General features: G+C 40.4%; 2 protein-coding genes across 2 annotated transcripts; one reads left to right on the forward strand and one right to left on the reverse strand.

Moving 5' to 3' along the window:
• On the reverse strand, positions 1 to 6,331 carry LOC143003568 (G-protein coupled receptor-associated protein LMBRD2B-like). Its single transcript, XM_076154331.1, has 18 exons — positions 6,203 to 6,331; positions 5,460 to 5,678; positions 5,088 to 5,197; positions 4,755 to 4,853; positions 4,477 to 4,644; positions 4,142 to 4,352; positions 3,526 to 3,603; positions 3,282 to 3,386; positions 2,961 to 3,144; positions 2,364 to 2,545; positions 2,022 to 2,155; positions 1,811 to 1,916; positions 1,485 to 1,582; positions 1,265 to 1,368; positions 1,077 to 1,123; positions 879 to 987; positions 452 to 542; positions 1 to 355 (listed from the first exon to the last, which is right to left on the reverse strand). Exons 2-18 carry the CDS (start codon positions 5,631 to 5,633, stop codon positions 292 to 294), a joined length of 2,064 nt encoding a protein of 687 aa, XP_076010446.1. The 5' UTR covers positions 5,634 to 5,678; positions 6,203 to 6,331; the 3' UTR covers positions 1 to 291.
• A 2,561-nt stretch (positions 6,332 to 8,892) lies between these two features.
• Positions 8,893 to 10,396, forward strand: LOC143003490 (uncharacterized). Its single transcript, XM_076154220.1, has one exon. It carries the CDS (start codon positions 8,896 to 8,898, stop codon positions 10,351 to 10,353), a length of 1,458 nt encoding a protein of 485 aa, XP_076010335.1. The 5' UTR covers positions 8,893 to 8,895; the 3' UTR covers positions 10,354 to 10,396.
• Positions 10,397 to 15,519: the final 5,123 nt, after the last annotated feature.

Below are 15,519 nucleotides of genomic sequence, written 5' to 3' on the forward strand. Positions count from 1 at the left end.
TCATATAAAAACTTGCCCCATACAGAAACTACAGGACAAGTATATTTTATCAACATTTAAATTTCACACTCACTGCATTAAGTTATACCGCTCCACGATAGAAATCACACATAAACTCCAGATAATACTGAGATATAACCCCCCTCAGTATCTCTCAGATACATTGTATTCCTCTTCTAAACTTCTTGAAAAAGTATCCCTTTCATCCAGCCGTTCCCCAGGAAAGACGTCAATTTCTGTGTTCTTTGTTTATGGAATCAGTTAGCCTCTTGAATTCATATCTTCTGTGTGTCAAACATTGTCAAATAGGTTTTTCTGAGATGGAGAGAGGGACAGGTAACGTCCTCCTGTGTATCTACGGGAGAGAGAGAAACAAAGAGATTCTAATAATGACTAGCCACCTCTTCAGCCATATATAATAAACACTATTCTAAATTTGTGGTAATCATACCGTTTGGCTGGTGCATCTTCATCGATGGAATCGTTTTGAAGTAATCTTGTCTGCTGCTCTTCATTCTCTAGGTCTCTCCAAGATGACATAACTGAGAAAGATAGAGAACAATACATATAAGGACACATACACTCAGTTTCTTGAATAGCAGGCAGCATTTTAAGTGGATTGAAGTTGGACGGAGGAGGTCATTAGCAACTCTTCAACAGATGTCGGATTATGCATAGAGATGAGCTGGTTTAATGAGGAGAGGAGTCTAGGGCAATATAATAAAATCTACAACTAGTATTTTAATGACCATTTATGAACAATACCAACATAAATATATTGATGATAATAAAATACAGCTATAATCTAAAACTCGTTAGAAATGGAACGTGCCATCTAGTTCAGTGGGATCTATTTCAGAGTTTTCTTAAACCTTTACCATTTTTCCTGTCGGTTGTGACAGGATTGTTGGAGTCATCTTTTATCTCGGTATAACCGTTTCTGGTCGGCTCTAGGCCCCCCTGGGCCCCGTAACGCTCCCTCCAGGCCTGAAACAGACAACACACATAGTACACATCATAAATCTGGACAACTCGTCTGCCAACTTGTATTGCTGTGAGTTTAAAAAACTTCTTACAGCCCATCTTTGATTTGCTCCATCTGCACGCTGCTGTCTTCTTCTTTCTATAAGACAATACACATTGTAATGCAAATGAATGAAAATTTCTGCTCATAAACACAGTAAATGAACGTGGAATGAATATCTGCACATACACTCAAACCTTAAGGGCAAAACATTAGGTATAGTAAAGGGATGAAAATTACCTCTTGTGATGAGTTCCTTGCCTTCTTCCACCAGGTCAGAGGTGAAGTCGTCATCAGTAATGTATTGTTGGAAGCCGAAGAGATTCAAACAGCGAGAGCCCAGTCTACACACACACACACACAGTCACATCATTTTGGTGAGACAAGTGTTATCATTCCATAAAATAAGAAAGAACTACTTGGCCTGCATGGTCCTGTTGAACTTTTTATCTTGGCTTACTTGCAATATGTGGCAAAGCAGAGCAGCAGCACCAACATGGGGTAATAGATGTAGAACCCATCGGATATGAAGGACAGCACACGCATGGAGCCCATAATCTGACAGAGAGAGAGAGACTGTTTAAACTCATTATATATATATATGGAATGTTTGTGAATAATAAGTGTTCTAACGTGATGACTAAACATTTCTCCTCAAATATTTTGACTGTGTGTGTGTGTGTGTGTGTGTGTGTGTGTGTGTGTGTGTGTGTGTGTGTGTGTGTGTGTGTGTGTGTGTGCATGTGTGTGCGTGTGTGCGTGTGTGTGTGTGAGAGAGAAACCCACAGCAGTGTAGGATGTCTGTATTCTGGCCTGGTGTGAGATTGCAGAGTCCATATGAATTAGACCAAGAAAATTGAGGCATAAAGGTGGAGTCAGACGGCAAAATAACCTGGAAAAAGAGAAGACACAACATCAACATCCCAACACAGAAAATGAAATGCTAAAACAAAAAAGTTAATGACAGGATTTTATTTTGACAATAAAGGGAACATACATGCCACTAAATTGCAGGCTGTAAGCATCTGTCTGGTGATGGGGCACCAGGTAATAATAGTTAAAAACCCGTATCCTAAATACGGTGGAGTAGACACACACACAGAGGAAGAAGATACTGATGAAGCACGCCATCTGGAAGGAAAAGAAAAGAAGTAGAAAGTGGATGCAGCTTGGTTGAATTGGTTGCAGAAAGAAAGAAAGAAAGAAAGACTGAGAAACAGAAACCATACTGTCTATATCCTACATCCTAATAACAAATCATCATAGCATCATAATATAGCTTGCTTGTGCAGTATGTGTGTGCTTAAGTGTACCTCCTTATTTTTTGTGTAGGACTTACCTCTATACAAATGTAGTTGTGCTGTTTTTCAGCCATCTGAATGAAGACAGCAAACAGAGACAGGACAGGGTGTGTGCTGAAGAAAGTGCACTCAGACCAGACCACTGCTGCAGAGAGGAGGCACAGGAGCACAGCAAGCAGCCTGTAGAAACCCTTCCTGAACACACACTCCCAGTACCACTCTGAGGACACACACACACAATATAATGATCTTTTGCACACCCATCAATGTTTACAGCATCAAGAATCCTGAATTCCCAACATGCAACAGGACTTTGTCAGCTGTTCAATTGTAATTGTAAAACTGCTATTTCCCAATTCACTACACCATACGAACACAGCACCATTGTCGTCTGTCAGTTTCTGTACAACAACACAGGGGTTTTTAAAATCAAGCTGACTGATAATACATCTGTATAAGATGCTTAAAGAGTGCTCTATTTAACCATGCTGCTGTACCAGATGTTACATAGCAGTAAAACACACAGATAAAAGATTGTTTACATTGATAGATTAGATTGATCGATCGATAGAAGAGTTCCTACCAGCTGATGAACAAACCATCTAAATTTGAGATAAGATTCTGTGTGAACTCACCAACAGATGGAGTGTAAATAAATCTGCGAAGCCAGCCGCAGTGTTGTGCTGAGGGGGAGCTGTGGATGAACTGGCGGATTGGGCTGCGCTGACTCTTAGTCACGTCCTCCAAATAAAAGGCCTCATCTACCAGGATAGACCACTGCACCTGGGTCTGATTGTGTCTCTGCACTGCAGAGATCACCTGAAACACACATATGCAACAAGGGCCAATAGACAAGATTTTTCCGGTTAGGCACTGTCTTGTTGGCAAATTATGTATCTTTCAAATCATTGTAATATAGCGGTTAAAAGAAGAAGAAAAAAATAACAAAAACATACTTTTTTATGAAGTTTGACCAGGCTTCTTTTGGTGGGAATGACATTATGTTCACCAGATGAGCTTTCCACATCTCTGGCCATCTGTTCCTGGTACTCAGTGGGACACTGAAATGAGATGAAACGCTCCCTTAGAAATACTGCACTGTGGATCAGACATCAACGTGATAAATCAGCATAACCTACATAAAAGGACACAAACAAGGCACAGGATTTGTATTGCTGTATGGATTTGAATGTTTCTCACCTTTGTCAAAATGGTGGCCACAGACTTCCCAAGACTTGGTTGGTTATACCTGACAGCTTCATGGACAGCTGCCACATCCTGATAATAAAAACTATGTTATCGTTATCGTAGTCAGTTAAATATTGACTGTATGAATTACTGGGGCGTTTACACATAAAGATGGAAAATCAGGATGATAGATTTCACCTAGTCATAGCACTATTTCACAATCTCTCTCTTATATATACAGTATATATGTACAGCCTCATTGTAGTCTGTCAGTATGTACAGTATATACTGTGCATGTAAATGAGAGAGAGAGAGAGAGAGAGAGAGAGAGAGAGAGAGAGAGAGAGAGAGAGAGAGAGAGAGAGAGAGAAATCAGAAAACAATAATTCTTTTGAATTTCATACAAATGCAAATGCTACCAGAACAGTCTATGGACAATGCCACTGGAGTCCAACCCTTTGAGTGGAAGCAGGCCCTGACAGTTTACACAGTCCTTTATGTTAATACGGGACATGTGACAGGGGCATAGAACTACCACCTCAGTAATCTACCAACCGAAACCTGTTACTGACAAAAATGTCAAGAAACCTGTTACTTGACATTTTCAGTCCGCATTCAGTCCTCTCACCTCCAAAACATCAGCTAAGTTGTCTTCGGCTGATGCCTTCTCAGTAGCCATCTTAGATGCCTTAAAGTAGGTCTTGGCCAGCAGGTAACTAGAGCTAGATGAGAGCCAATAGGACCGTGGGATCTCCACCAGGCCATAGCCTAGCAACAGCACGAGAAGGAAGAGGCCCCAGGTGTTGGCAGCTGCAATGCCAATAGTCTGGAGCTCTACCCTGGTCAAGATTTAAAATGAAAAATGATTAATTCATTGCTATTCGTTGGCTTCTGTTATTTTCTCCTAGATTAAAATAAAAGTGCTGTTTAATTTGTATGTTACTTGAACTTGTGGTTGCTTACCATGTGAAATGCCACTGTGGGTGAACAGCCACATAGATGATCAGAGAGATGAAGATGATGAGGTAGGTACCGTAATAGATAGCATTTTCAATTAGAGCTGTTTTAATCTTTCCAACCCTGGAGAAAGCTCCCGAACGTGCGTAAGACTGCATGAAGGGCAACAGCAGCCTGCAACATCAGCCCACAAAGTAGAGAGAAGGTTAATATCTAAATGGTTGAATGAGCGAGCAAGTAAGCGAACGAGTGTGCACGTGTGTGTGTGTGTGTTAGCGTCTCACCAGGTAAGAAACTGGGACGTCCAGTAGACCACCCTCCAGAATACAGGGAGGACTCCATCTGGGATGTAACTCCATGGCTCTTCACATACTCTTGGTTCACTGAAAGATATACACATACATTCTATAACAGTGCAGAAACAGACAAACTCATTTCCTATTCAACTAAACTGTATGTCTTTGTACTCATCTAATCAAACTCATCTAATCAAACTCACACATAAATGGGGAGAACATGCAAACTCCACACAGAATGTATCTGCTGCTTAGATTGGAGGCCAAAAATACAACTTGATGAACCAATTTCTATTCCATTATCAACGAAAGACTCTTTACCTTATAGATGAATGATCAGATATTGTGAATTCAGTGTGATTATTGAGTGCTGCTTTAGTCACTGGAGTAGGATGGTCAGCATTATCTAGAAGACACTGTTTGTAGATGGTCTAGAAGAGAACACAGACACATATTAACCTATTTATCGTTCTACAATGGTTTTCAACACATATACTTGTCAGTGCGTGAAAAACAGATACTCTACACTCAAATATCCTGTGCTGTTTTTATCCTGACACCATTCAGAGAGCGCCCTCACAGCTAAGATTTGCCTGTGGTAAACAAATGATCAACTCACTCTCTCTCTCGTCTGTCTCAACCCCACTCACACACACGCCCAATTGACTTCAAACTGTTGCAGAATGTACATACCGTGCTGACATCAAGTGGCAGGATGAAGACAATGAGGAAGCAGAGATACCAGGACAGCAGTGTTCCGAACAGGACCAACCGCTGCTGCTTCCGCAAATCCCCGTAGCACTGGAGGAGGTAGAGGGCCAAGAAGAAGACCACTACAACCACAACACCCAGCGCAGCCCCACTCATTGTGATAAGATAAATGGAGTATCTTCAGGCGGTCATGGTGCCAGGCTGTTGTGGCCGGGGGACAGTGAGACAGAGAGAGACGGAGAGATGATTATTTCTTATCTACAGGATAATTTGGAGAAACATAATGACCTCAACGCTCAGGGCACAACACAAGATACGCCGAGGAGAAAAGGGAAGGAATCAGTAAATAAAATGCTCAACAAGAAAGAGACGGAGAAAGGAGATGAGACACACATAGGAGGAATTACTACACAGGGGGGATTTAAAGTAGGAACCGCACCAAAACAATTTAGTCTTGACATGTGTCAAGGGGAACAGTAATACAAAATTTAATTAAAGCGATTAAATTAATAAATACGTTATGGATTGGAAACTATTCATGTTTGTTTCTTGTTTTTATCTTCACACTTAATCTCCTGAATAATTACTGTGTTGTGACTGAAAGCACAGTTTGTTTCTGTCAGCGCTGCCGTTCATTGAGCGCAAGTGTTGGTGTCTAAAGGTAACAAAACAGCATTTTGGCGTGTCGATTCATCTCCAGTAAGCAGGCATTGGTTTTATCTTACCCTTTCTCTCTTCTCTCCAGCAGAAATCCTCCCGTTATGTTCACTGGTCGAACAGTCACACTGTGTTCCTCAGACACTGAATCCGCCGAAGTGTACACAACCTTTGAATCTACATTGCGTAATGGACAATATGGAATCTTCAAATGGTGCGTGGAATTATGGGTATTGTAGGCGAGTGATGCCCCAAAACAGGACACTGCACAATGATCCAAGTATGTGAAGCAAGCCTATAGCGCCGTTTCATAGGCCACGTGACCGGAGTTGAGCCGGCAGATCATAAACATTGCGGTGTAGTGGATTAGTTAATGCAGTTTTTTTCTCTGATTTGCCTTTCATTCGTGACCACAGGTATCAGATTAACTACATACGTAGCATGTGACTTTACATAGAAAAAACAACCTATAAAAAAATCTGAAAATCTTTTGGCTGCCAGATTTAGGCACACAGAGAGGAAATAAATCGTCCTGATTGCTTGAGATAATTCCGTAATTGTTTGAGGCCATTTCATTTGGCCGTTCCTCCAAAAAGAGAAAAACCAGCCGTCTGTGATTTTGTGTTCTACACTATAGCCCCTAGGTGGCAGCACAGGTTTCCAGAAACATCATAATAAGCCCCAAAATGATAAATGTATTGTCAAACATCTCCACTCATTAGAGCTGATAAGGGTCAAATCATGTCTGAACTACTGTGGTAAGGTTCAGAGTCATACGTTTTTAATACCTGCTAGAGTTTGTTGGGGAAGCATTGGGAACTTCAGGGAAGGGGTGGAAAAGTAAAGAAGGGGGGTGTTGTAAAGTGGAGCCCGACTAGATCTAATATTAGAGATATTATCTATGTTCAATCAAATCTAAGTTGGGGAACACAGTGGGGTTTTTCCGGGTCCCAGCTCACCTAGCCGTACTGATGATGAAGCCAAAAGAGCCGTCAAAATGAAAGCAATAGATCTGGAAGTATTGGTACGCTTGAGAATAAGAGCTTCATACACCAAGGAATAGCAAGGAAGCAACAAAAACATACACTCAACGCTCTGGGGTATGTGTAGTTATACAAATGACCCGAGGGGGGCAGCAGCGCGCCTTTACCGCGCCTAGTCTGCCGTAAATTTCAACAGAAAAATAAGAACTTCACTTTGGTGGCCGGTGTTTATATGTGTCTCCTATTCCACTGTATGACGCATTAGACCCTCCGTGTGTATGTGTCTACGTCTGTGTGCATAGACGGGACTGTTTCATTCATTCACACTTTTCAGCGTCTCATCTCCTGACGGGTTGCCTAAGAAAAGGCTAACATCTGTCGGAAGTTAAGACAGCTGTTACGCCCTCTGTGCTTCTAAGACACTGAAACAACATAGAGCAAGTCAACGTGACCGATAACAACCTACCTGTTAAAATGTCATCATCAGTGTGTGTCACTTGACGGTGTTGCTCATCTTTTTAAACCGCCTCATCTCCTGGCAGCCCATTAAAGCTACGCCAGCTGCCACTGAAGCCAATCTGACAGCTGGAGTTGGTTCAGCGTGATCGCTTCGAAAAAAGGAGAAAAGCGTGAAAATATCCACATTCAGAATGCTGAGATCGCAGGTGAGGCAGCGACCAACTGCTGCTGCGGAAGATCATCTAGAAGAGATCCGAGCTTTGGAATACGAATTGTCCCTGTCACAGCAGGAGAACGACAGACTACGCAAACGACTCTTGGACGCCCTCAACCCTGAAGTCTGGCTGCACAGGATAGGTTTGTTCACTTTTTTTTCACAAGTTATGATAAGGTTTAACTTTTGGAGCAATGAATACAGATGACTCTGCAGAAATATATGTTACGAATTCACATTTTAGTGCAAACTTCTTACGCCTCATGTTTAGTAAATAAGTACTGCAAATGACTGTACAGCCGCATTTGGTTTAAGCAAAACAGGTGGACATTGTTGGTGACCAGAAATATCAGTATGAATATCGGAAGTACGAATTGGTTTAGGTGTCGTCAACATTGTTATTTAAATTAAATATATTATCTATTTAATTATCAATTATTATACAATGCTGCACTTTTTGTTGTTGAATACTTGTGATTGAAGAAAGCATCTGACATAACAATGAGCATGCGATTATGAAACATTTTGGAGATTGGTTTTATACACAAGAGAGGGGAAGAAAAGAAAAAGAACACTGATAAGTGATTCATGTGATTTAGGTGAAAAAGGAAACAGTAACAAAGCACCGTCAGTTATGATGACATAGGTAACATGGATCCGTAGCCTAGAGTTTCAGATGACATCAATGCCGTTAGAACGATGACTTCATAGGTACAACTGTACATCAAACATGGACACAACAGGCAGCAGCAAGACAAGAAAGAAAAAAACAGCAGTTACTCTGGCCTGTAGAACTTTATCAATGTGTCCTCTCATTGTGTAATTAAATCAATTTTCTCAAGTTTATAAAAATCGATCATTGGACACTGAACTTACATCTTTAGCGATATGCAATGCTAATCATTTTGTCTAAGGAGCAGTTTCTTCTATTTTTCTATCAACTCATTGTAATGATTCTGTATCAATACTGTATTGCAATCCTGAATTTGGTATCAGTATTGAAGTAAAAACTATGGTGATCTCTCTCAACCATTGTACCCCGACAAGCTTGGGTAAATATAACCGCCAATATGTGTTTTCAATTGTGTATTTGTCTGTCTCAGCAATGCCTTTAGACGTCCAGCAGCTGTTTGTGCAGCAAAAGTGTAGCCCCACTTTGGACCAGGAGGAGCCAGAGCACCCACATATTAAAGAAGAACAGGAGGCACTAATGATCAGTCAGGAGGGAGAACAACTTCATGGTCTGAATGTGTCTGTGAAGAGTGAAGATGCTGAAGTGAAAGTTTGGTCCTCACAGCTTCAGCACAGTCAAAGAGATGAGAACGCAGAGGTTCACCCTCAATTCAGCATCTCAACTCTAAATGGAAGCCTGAAGATCAAAATCAGAACCCACAAAGGAGAGGAGCTGCATCGTTGCTCAGTTTGTAATAAAAGATTCACTCGAAAAGAACACTTGAAGATCCATTTAAGAATCCATACAGGAGAGAAGCCATTTAGTTGCTCAGTTTGTGGTAAAAACTTTACTCAAAATATAGCTCTGACAGTCCACATGAGAATTCACACAGGAGAGAAGCCATTTAGTTGCTCAGTTTGCGGTCAAAACTTCATTCGAAAGAGAGACATGAAGGTCCATGTTAGAATCCACCGAGGAGAGAAGTCATTTAGTTGTTCAGTTTGTGGTGACACCTTTGCCAGCCAAGGAAATTGGAGGATACACAGGAGAAGCCACACAACAGAGAAACCATTTACTTGCACAGTTTGTGGTAGATCCTTCACTCGAAAAGGAGGCCTGACAGTCCACATGAGAATCCACATAAGAGAACAGCCATTTGGTTGCACAGTTTGTGGTAAAACCTTCACTCGAAGCAGAGACCTGAAGCTCCATATGAGAATCCACACAGGAGAGAAGCCATTTAGTTGCTCAGTTTGTGATAAAAACTTTGCTCGAAATAGAGACCTGAAGGTCCATACGAGAATCCACACAGTAGAGAGGCCATTTAGGTGCTCAGTTTGTGGTGAACACTTTACCCAAGGTGGACATCTGAAGCGCCACATGAGAATCCACACAGGTGAGAAGCCATTCGTTTGCTCAGTTTGTGATGGAGCCTTTACTACAAAAGGAAATCTGAAACAACACATTAGAAAACACACAGGAGAGAAGCCGTATCATTGCTTAGTTTGTGGTAAAAACTTTCGCCAAGGTGGGCATCTGAATCGCCACATGTGTGTCCACACAGGAGAGAAGCCATTCAGTTGCTCAGTTTGTGGTGCAACCTTCTCTACAAAAGGAAATATGAAGCAACACGTGAGAAAACACACAGGAGAGAAGCCATTTAGTTGCATAGTTTGTGGTAGAAACTTCACTACAAAAGGAAATCTGAAGCAACACATGAGAAAACACGAAACCTTAGTTGTTCAGAATGTGGAAAACGATGTATGCAAAACAATTGAAAAGCCGCACATAGAAGAAAAAAATCTAAGTGCGTCTTTGATTGCAGCAGTAGCAGTAAAAGAAGAAATTAATGAATTTGAAATTTGGAGGTCCACAAACATTGAAAACTAATCATTTTAAGTGATAAATTAAAAATGAGCTGAAGTTGGTTTATCTGTGTAAAATGTGTAAAAACACACACAATCATGCACAGTACACCGTGCAGTGATTCAATAGTGATGAAATATTTACATTTTAAAAAAAGTAATCAGGACTAAAGGAGAAATGACGTGTTATTTTTCATGAATGTGACCTGTTTTTAAAGCTCATCATTGCCAGGGAATCATAACTAACGGAATACCTCATCATTGGGAAATACTTTGTCTTAGTATTTCCCAATATAGTGTATAGTGTTGTATAGTGTTCCCAATATAATATAATGATCAATTATATTTTTGTAATGTGGTAAATGGAATTGGTTGTGGTGTTTTGCTATTTAATTAATTGTTTTAATATTTAAAAAGGTCAGACCTCAGGCTATATTTGAAGCACTTTGAAAAAGTGGAAACAGTAAAATATCTATCTGCCTGGTTTAAGGAGAGAATAACATGGAGGGTACATGTAGAGGAGATGATTACAAAATGTGAGAAAGCCAATGTCATGCGATGTCTGGTAGGGTCTGACAGGGGAGCAGATAGAGAAACATTAATGATGATACACAAGGCAATTGTAAGATCTGCAATTGATTATGGGTGTATGGCATATGGGACAGCAGCTCCCTCTATTCTAAAGCACCTTGATGCGGTGCAGGCTATAAATGTTATTTTAACTGGAGTGGAGGAAATGTCAGCCACTCAAACAACATTTTTTCTGTACTGTAAAATAGACCTGCTGACTCTGGCTGCTGTGTGAGTGGATGGTCAGGTCCGATAAAGTCGGACTGACTGAAGTAATATTTGAAGTAAATATGAAGTAATATTTATTGCGTGAATGGTATTTAAAGCCATATTTACAGCATGAGCTGTAGTGCCATTTCACAATTGTCTGCAGAAACAAAACTATACAGACAACTTGTGTTTTTCCTTTTTAAAAATTGTATTCACCCAAGGTGTTATTTATTTAGAAAGTGGGAGGAATGTCAAACACCACAAGGAAAATCCATGTGTGTATAACATACAATCGGTGAGAGCGCTGGTGGACAGGCTGCTGCTGCTGAAGCAGAGATCAACGGAGAGACACTTTCTTAATCTGCTGCTCCTTAAGCCCCTTAATGAGATGACACTACTGGGTGAACTTCCTAGTCACCTTGTCCTGTTTGGATTCTGAGTGTGCAGTTTTGCTGAAGCTACTTTACAGTCAGCTGCTGCGGTGAAGGCCACCATCCATCTCCACCTCCATCTCGAAAACTATATTAGAACTACTACTCCTCTGATTACCTTCCAACCAACACAATGAAATAGACTGCTGGCTAAATCAACAGGAATGTTATTTCAATTTCAAGAAATTGTTTTACACTGCTATTAAACATACTGCAACTGTCATGTCATGTCATTTTGTTGGCTGTTGTTATGTGAGAACACCTGAAGTCAGGGCAGTTGCTGTTTCATCATGAAGAAAAATCAAAAGGGTGATGTAACATGATAATACATTGATTGGTACAATGTCAAACACAATATCTTTAGCTTCTCTTTTTTTGTAAATCAGGCACAACAATTCAAATGAAGTGTTACTTTACTAGGACGTCAGTGCTAATGTCATATTTTGGTCAGGACATCTGTATACTATTCAAAATGTAGCATAATTTAGAATGAAATCACAATGTTTAAGCACTATTGTCAATAATAATGCTGAATGAGAAGAGACAAAGAATAAAAACACCTTCAATCTGTTTTAGCTATGGAGGAACATCCACACAAATTGGTCATCAGCATACAGCGGTCCTAGTATGTTGAAGCACACAGCTTGGTGTTCCAGTAAAGGGTCCATGTAGCCCAGCAGGTCCAAACACAGATGTTCTACAAGATTCAGACAAATTGACCAGTCTTCAAATGCACCGGATCCACCTTGGACTTCCATCCAAACAGAGCCAAAGATGTTAAGAGATTCCAGCCAGTTCTCAAGAACATTGTCCGTCCCTTCCATGTTGGTTATGTCTCTGATTAGGTTTTATACCAATGATCAGATGACACCTGTGTCTCAAATGATTACTCAATGAAGCCCAACATCGCTCGCATATTGGTCCATTTGTAGCCTCTGTTTGCACTCCTGTATGATCCTCTTTTTGTTTCCTGTCCCTTCGCCTTTGTCCCTCTGCCTGCAGTGCTGTTTCAGCTAATTCAGTAGATAAAGTCTGGCAGCAAGAGCAGGTACCTCTGCAGCTTAGTGAGGCCATCTGTCAACCTACTTCACCTTATCTTCACGTGCAACTCTCTCGCATATCTACAATATACTTATACACACATGTTCATTCACCCCCCTTATGCCTTTATTTTCAGGGTATGGTCGTGGATAAAGGCTGTGATTAACTCTCATAGATTGTAGACTGATCCTGTCATTACATTGTGGTGTTCAAATGGAAACACCATAGATAAGACCAGGCTCATAGACTCATTCATATTCATTTACTTCACCTGTGGGGTGTAAGAGGAAACCTGTTTTGGTGTTAACCTCTGAGACTTCATTTCAGGAACTTGCTGTGAATATATGCTGTGCAAAATCTTTTAATATGTGGTATATTAGCCAATACAGTTTTTATATTGCCACTGAAATTTTAATTGTTAACCAACTATGATCTGTTCAATTGTTTCTTTTATTAATATCAAGTATTGTTGTACCTCAAAATATCCCTCACTTCCTCCATTTCTTATGTTTGCTTTCTTTTTTCACAGTTTACACCACTAGATGGAGATAAAGATATTGTCTGTACACTTGTCAATACTTTCTTGAGGAGTACATTATACAAATAAAAAGTATTTAAGAGGGGTAGAACAGAATTGAGTCCATTTTAGCAATGTTTATCAATCTACTCAGCAATGATTTTATGGGAATTAGATGTGGGTATTTCAATGAATTTATGAATAATTTACTCCTTATCTGCCTTCAGATAGCTTTGGCATCATACATTTCACAATAGTAGTAGCAGTAGTAGTAACACAGTGCTATAGATTGAGAATGACATCCACCACAGGTCCCCACCAAGGTCACACTGGGGTCATGGTGGTTATGTGGTTAACGCCTTAGACAATAGGCGCACCATGATGCCTGGTAATACCTCAGATTACAGTAACTGTGAAATGAAATGATGAGACTGAAATCAAACACTGCAGCATCAATGATAAGGTGAGACATATCCTTCATGTTATTATCTGTTTTTTTTTTAATCTGATTGTCAATTTCGATCTTCAAAAGATAGGCACCCTACCCAGTTTTTACAATAATGTGAAGATAAATGTTTATTCACCGACAATGGAACTCAAAACAAATTTTTAACAAAAGCTTGGTCAGGTTTCACTCCCTTTGGTGCCACACAGCACAGATTACTGAGGAAAACAACCTTCTCCTCATAACAAAACAATGTAATATGTAAAATGAGTCTACTAGAAAGGAATTAACCCCCGCCTCTCAATACAGCTGTGCTCATTTCAAAATGTTTTATGTTAATTAAAATCTTTAACATTTACAGTGTCTAAAACGTCAAAGCAATAAAAAACAAATTATGATTTAATGTTAATAATTCAAGTTAATTACTGTACTGTACTGTAACTGTTGCACAGTAATTTCCCTCGGGATAATACACTTCCATCTTATCTTATCTTAGGTCATTGGTAGCTGGTGTAAGGGTTCAGCTAAGGTAAGAGGTAAACTGTTCTAACAAGGATTGTATGGAAACATTGATCGGTCCTTCTTCTTTTATGGTTCCAATTTAAAAAATAAAATAATAATCTGTCTGCTAATAGTGTATTTGGACAAATCACATTCTTGTCCGTCTGGCCTTATTTGACAAAGACTTCAATTTTAATCAATTACATTTCTGTTATTATGAGATCTCAATTCAATTATCTGAACAATGTCATGAACTGAGTTTCTCTGCGCTCATGAGAGAGACGCCTGATAAATGTGACCAAAGTGAATCTCAGGGGATTTTCCGACCTGACACAAGAATTAAGGAAGTAACGGTAACCCAGATACCAAATAAATGAGCTACTACGCACCCCTACGGTGGAACACCATATTTGTCATTTGTTATTGCGGCAAATCATTCACAAGTTACGAATTCACAAGTTAATGAATGTGATGTGTTTCTCTCCACATGTTACATATCGTAGTTGAATTGATTTCCTTGAGACTTAAGAAAGATTCCTCATTGGCTGACAGGGGAAGTTTGTTTTCCTTTGTGAGATACTGCTTCTGAACCCAGTCTGCCACACTGTCTACACTTCCTGCCTGTTTCTCTTCATCTGCATGATCACTTTTGTCCTCCCTCCCTTCTCTTTACTCTACCGCCTCCCCCTCTCCTTATCTCTCCTTCTCCTCTGCGCTGTCACCCTCAAGCACCACCAGTACCCTCCTTTCCTTCAGCCGAGCACATACTCACTAGTACTACAGCCAGTGTGGCCTTATTCAGATCAGTGAGAAACGTCTGTGTGTGTGAACAGCCTTGTCTCCCATCGCGCCCATAGAACTACAACGAGTGCGCTGAGACCCCTGGGTTTGAAGTCTGTAACATTTGATCCATGGGAAACCCTGCAGCACAATGATGCCAGTGAACAATGTGGACCCAGTTCAGCATGTCCCTAGAGGGCCACCGTAGGGCCACTGTAGACTGCAGATCTTATAACCTGTCCTGGATCCATCAGCCCCTTGGGAGTGGACCACTCCCATTTGAAACTATTAGGCTGGTAGCATCGGTCAGCTAGAGTTACACACACACACACTCAGTCGTGCGGAGATTGAGGGCACAGCCTGTGTGTGATCGTGAATAAAATGCATATGTGTGTCTGTGTGTGTGTGTGTGTATGAGAGAGAAAGAGAAAGTGATGTGAGACCAACAGCATTTTTGACTTTAGACTACAGGTTACTGATGACATCACATACTGAAGTTGCAGAACAAATGGAACAAAGATGAGGGGCAGAAATTACCCAGAATGTCCAAATCATAGCAACCAAATGTACCAGATGGAAAAATAAAGCAGCCAAAAATATCCCTGCAGATGTTTGTAATACTGATAACTGTTTCTCGTTTTTCAACAAGATGAAGTGAAATTTGGACCTGAATATGATATTTCATACTGACACATA

This window comes from Genypterus blacodes, unplaced genomic scaffold (assembly GCF_046128005.1).
Source record: "Genypterus blacodes isolate CSIRO-AG114 ecotype Tasmania unplaced genomic scaffold, CSIRO-AGI_Gbla_v1 ptg000061l_1, whole genome shotgun sequence".
NCBI lineage: Eukaryota > Metazoa > Chordata > Actinopteri > Ophidiiformes > Ophidiidae > Genypterus > Genypterus blacodes.

What these genes read in the sequence shown, in the direction of transcription:
- LOC143003568 (XM_076154331.1), bottom strand. Translation starts at nt 5,633, where the DNA reads ATGAGTGGGGCTGCGCTGGGTGTTGTGGTTGTAGTGGTCTTCTTCTTG. An exon ending in ACTTAGCTGATGTTTTGGAG is followed by an intron (nt 3,604 to 4,141) that starts GTGAGAGGACTG and finishes TTTTATTATCAG; the next exon opens with GATGTGGCAGCTGTCCATGA. An exon ending in CAAGGAACTCATCACAAGAG is followed by an intron (nt 1,124 to 1,264) that starts GTAATTTTCATC and finishes ATTGTCTTATAG; the next exon opens with AAAGAAGAAGACAGCAGCGT.
- LOC143003490 (XM_076154220.1), top strand. Translation starts at nt 8,896, where the DNA reads ATGCCTTTAGACGTCCAGCAGCTGTTTGTGCAGCAAAAGTGTAGCCCC.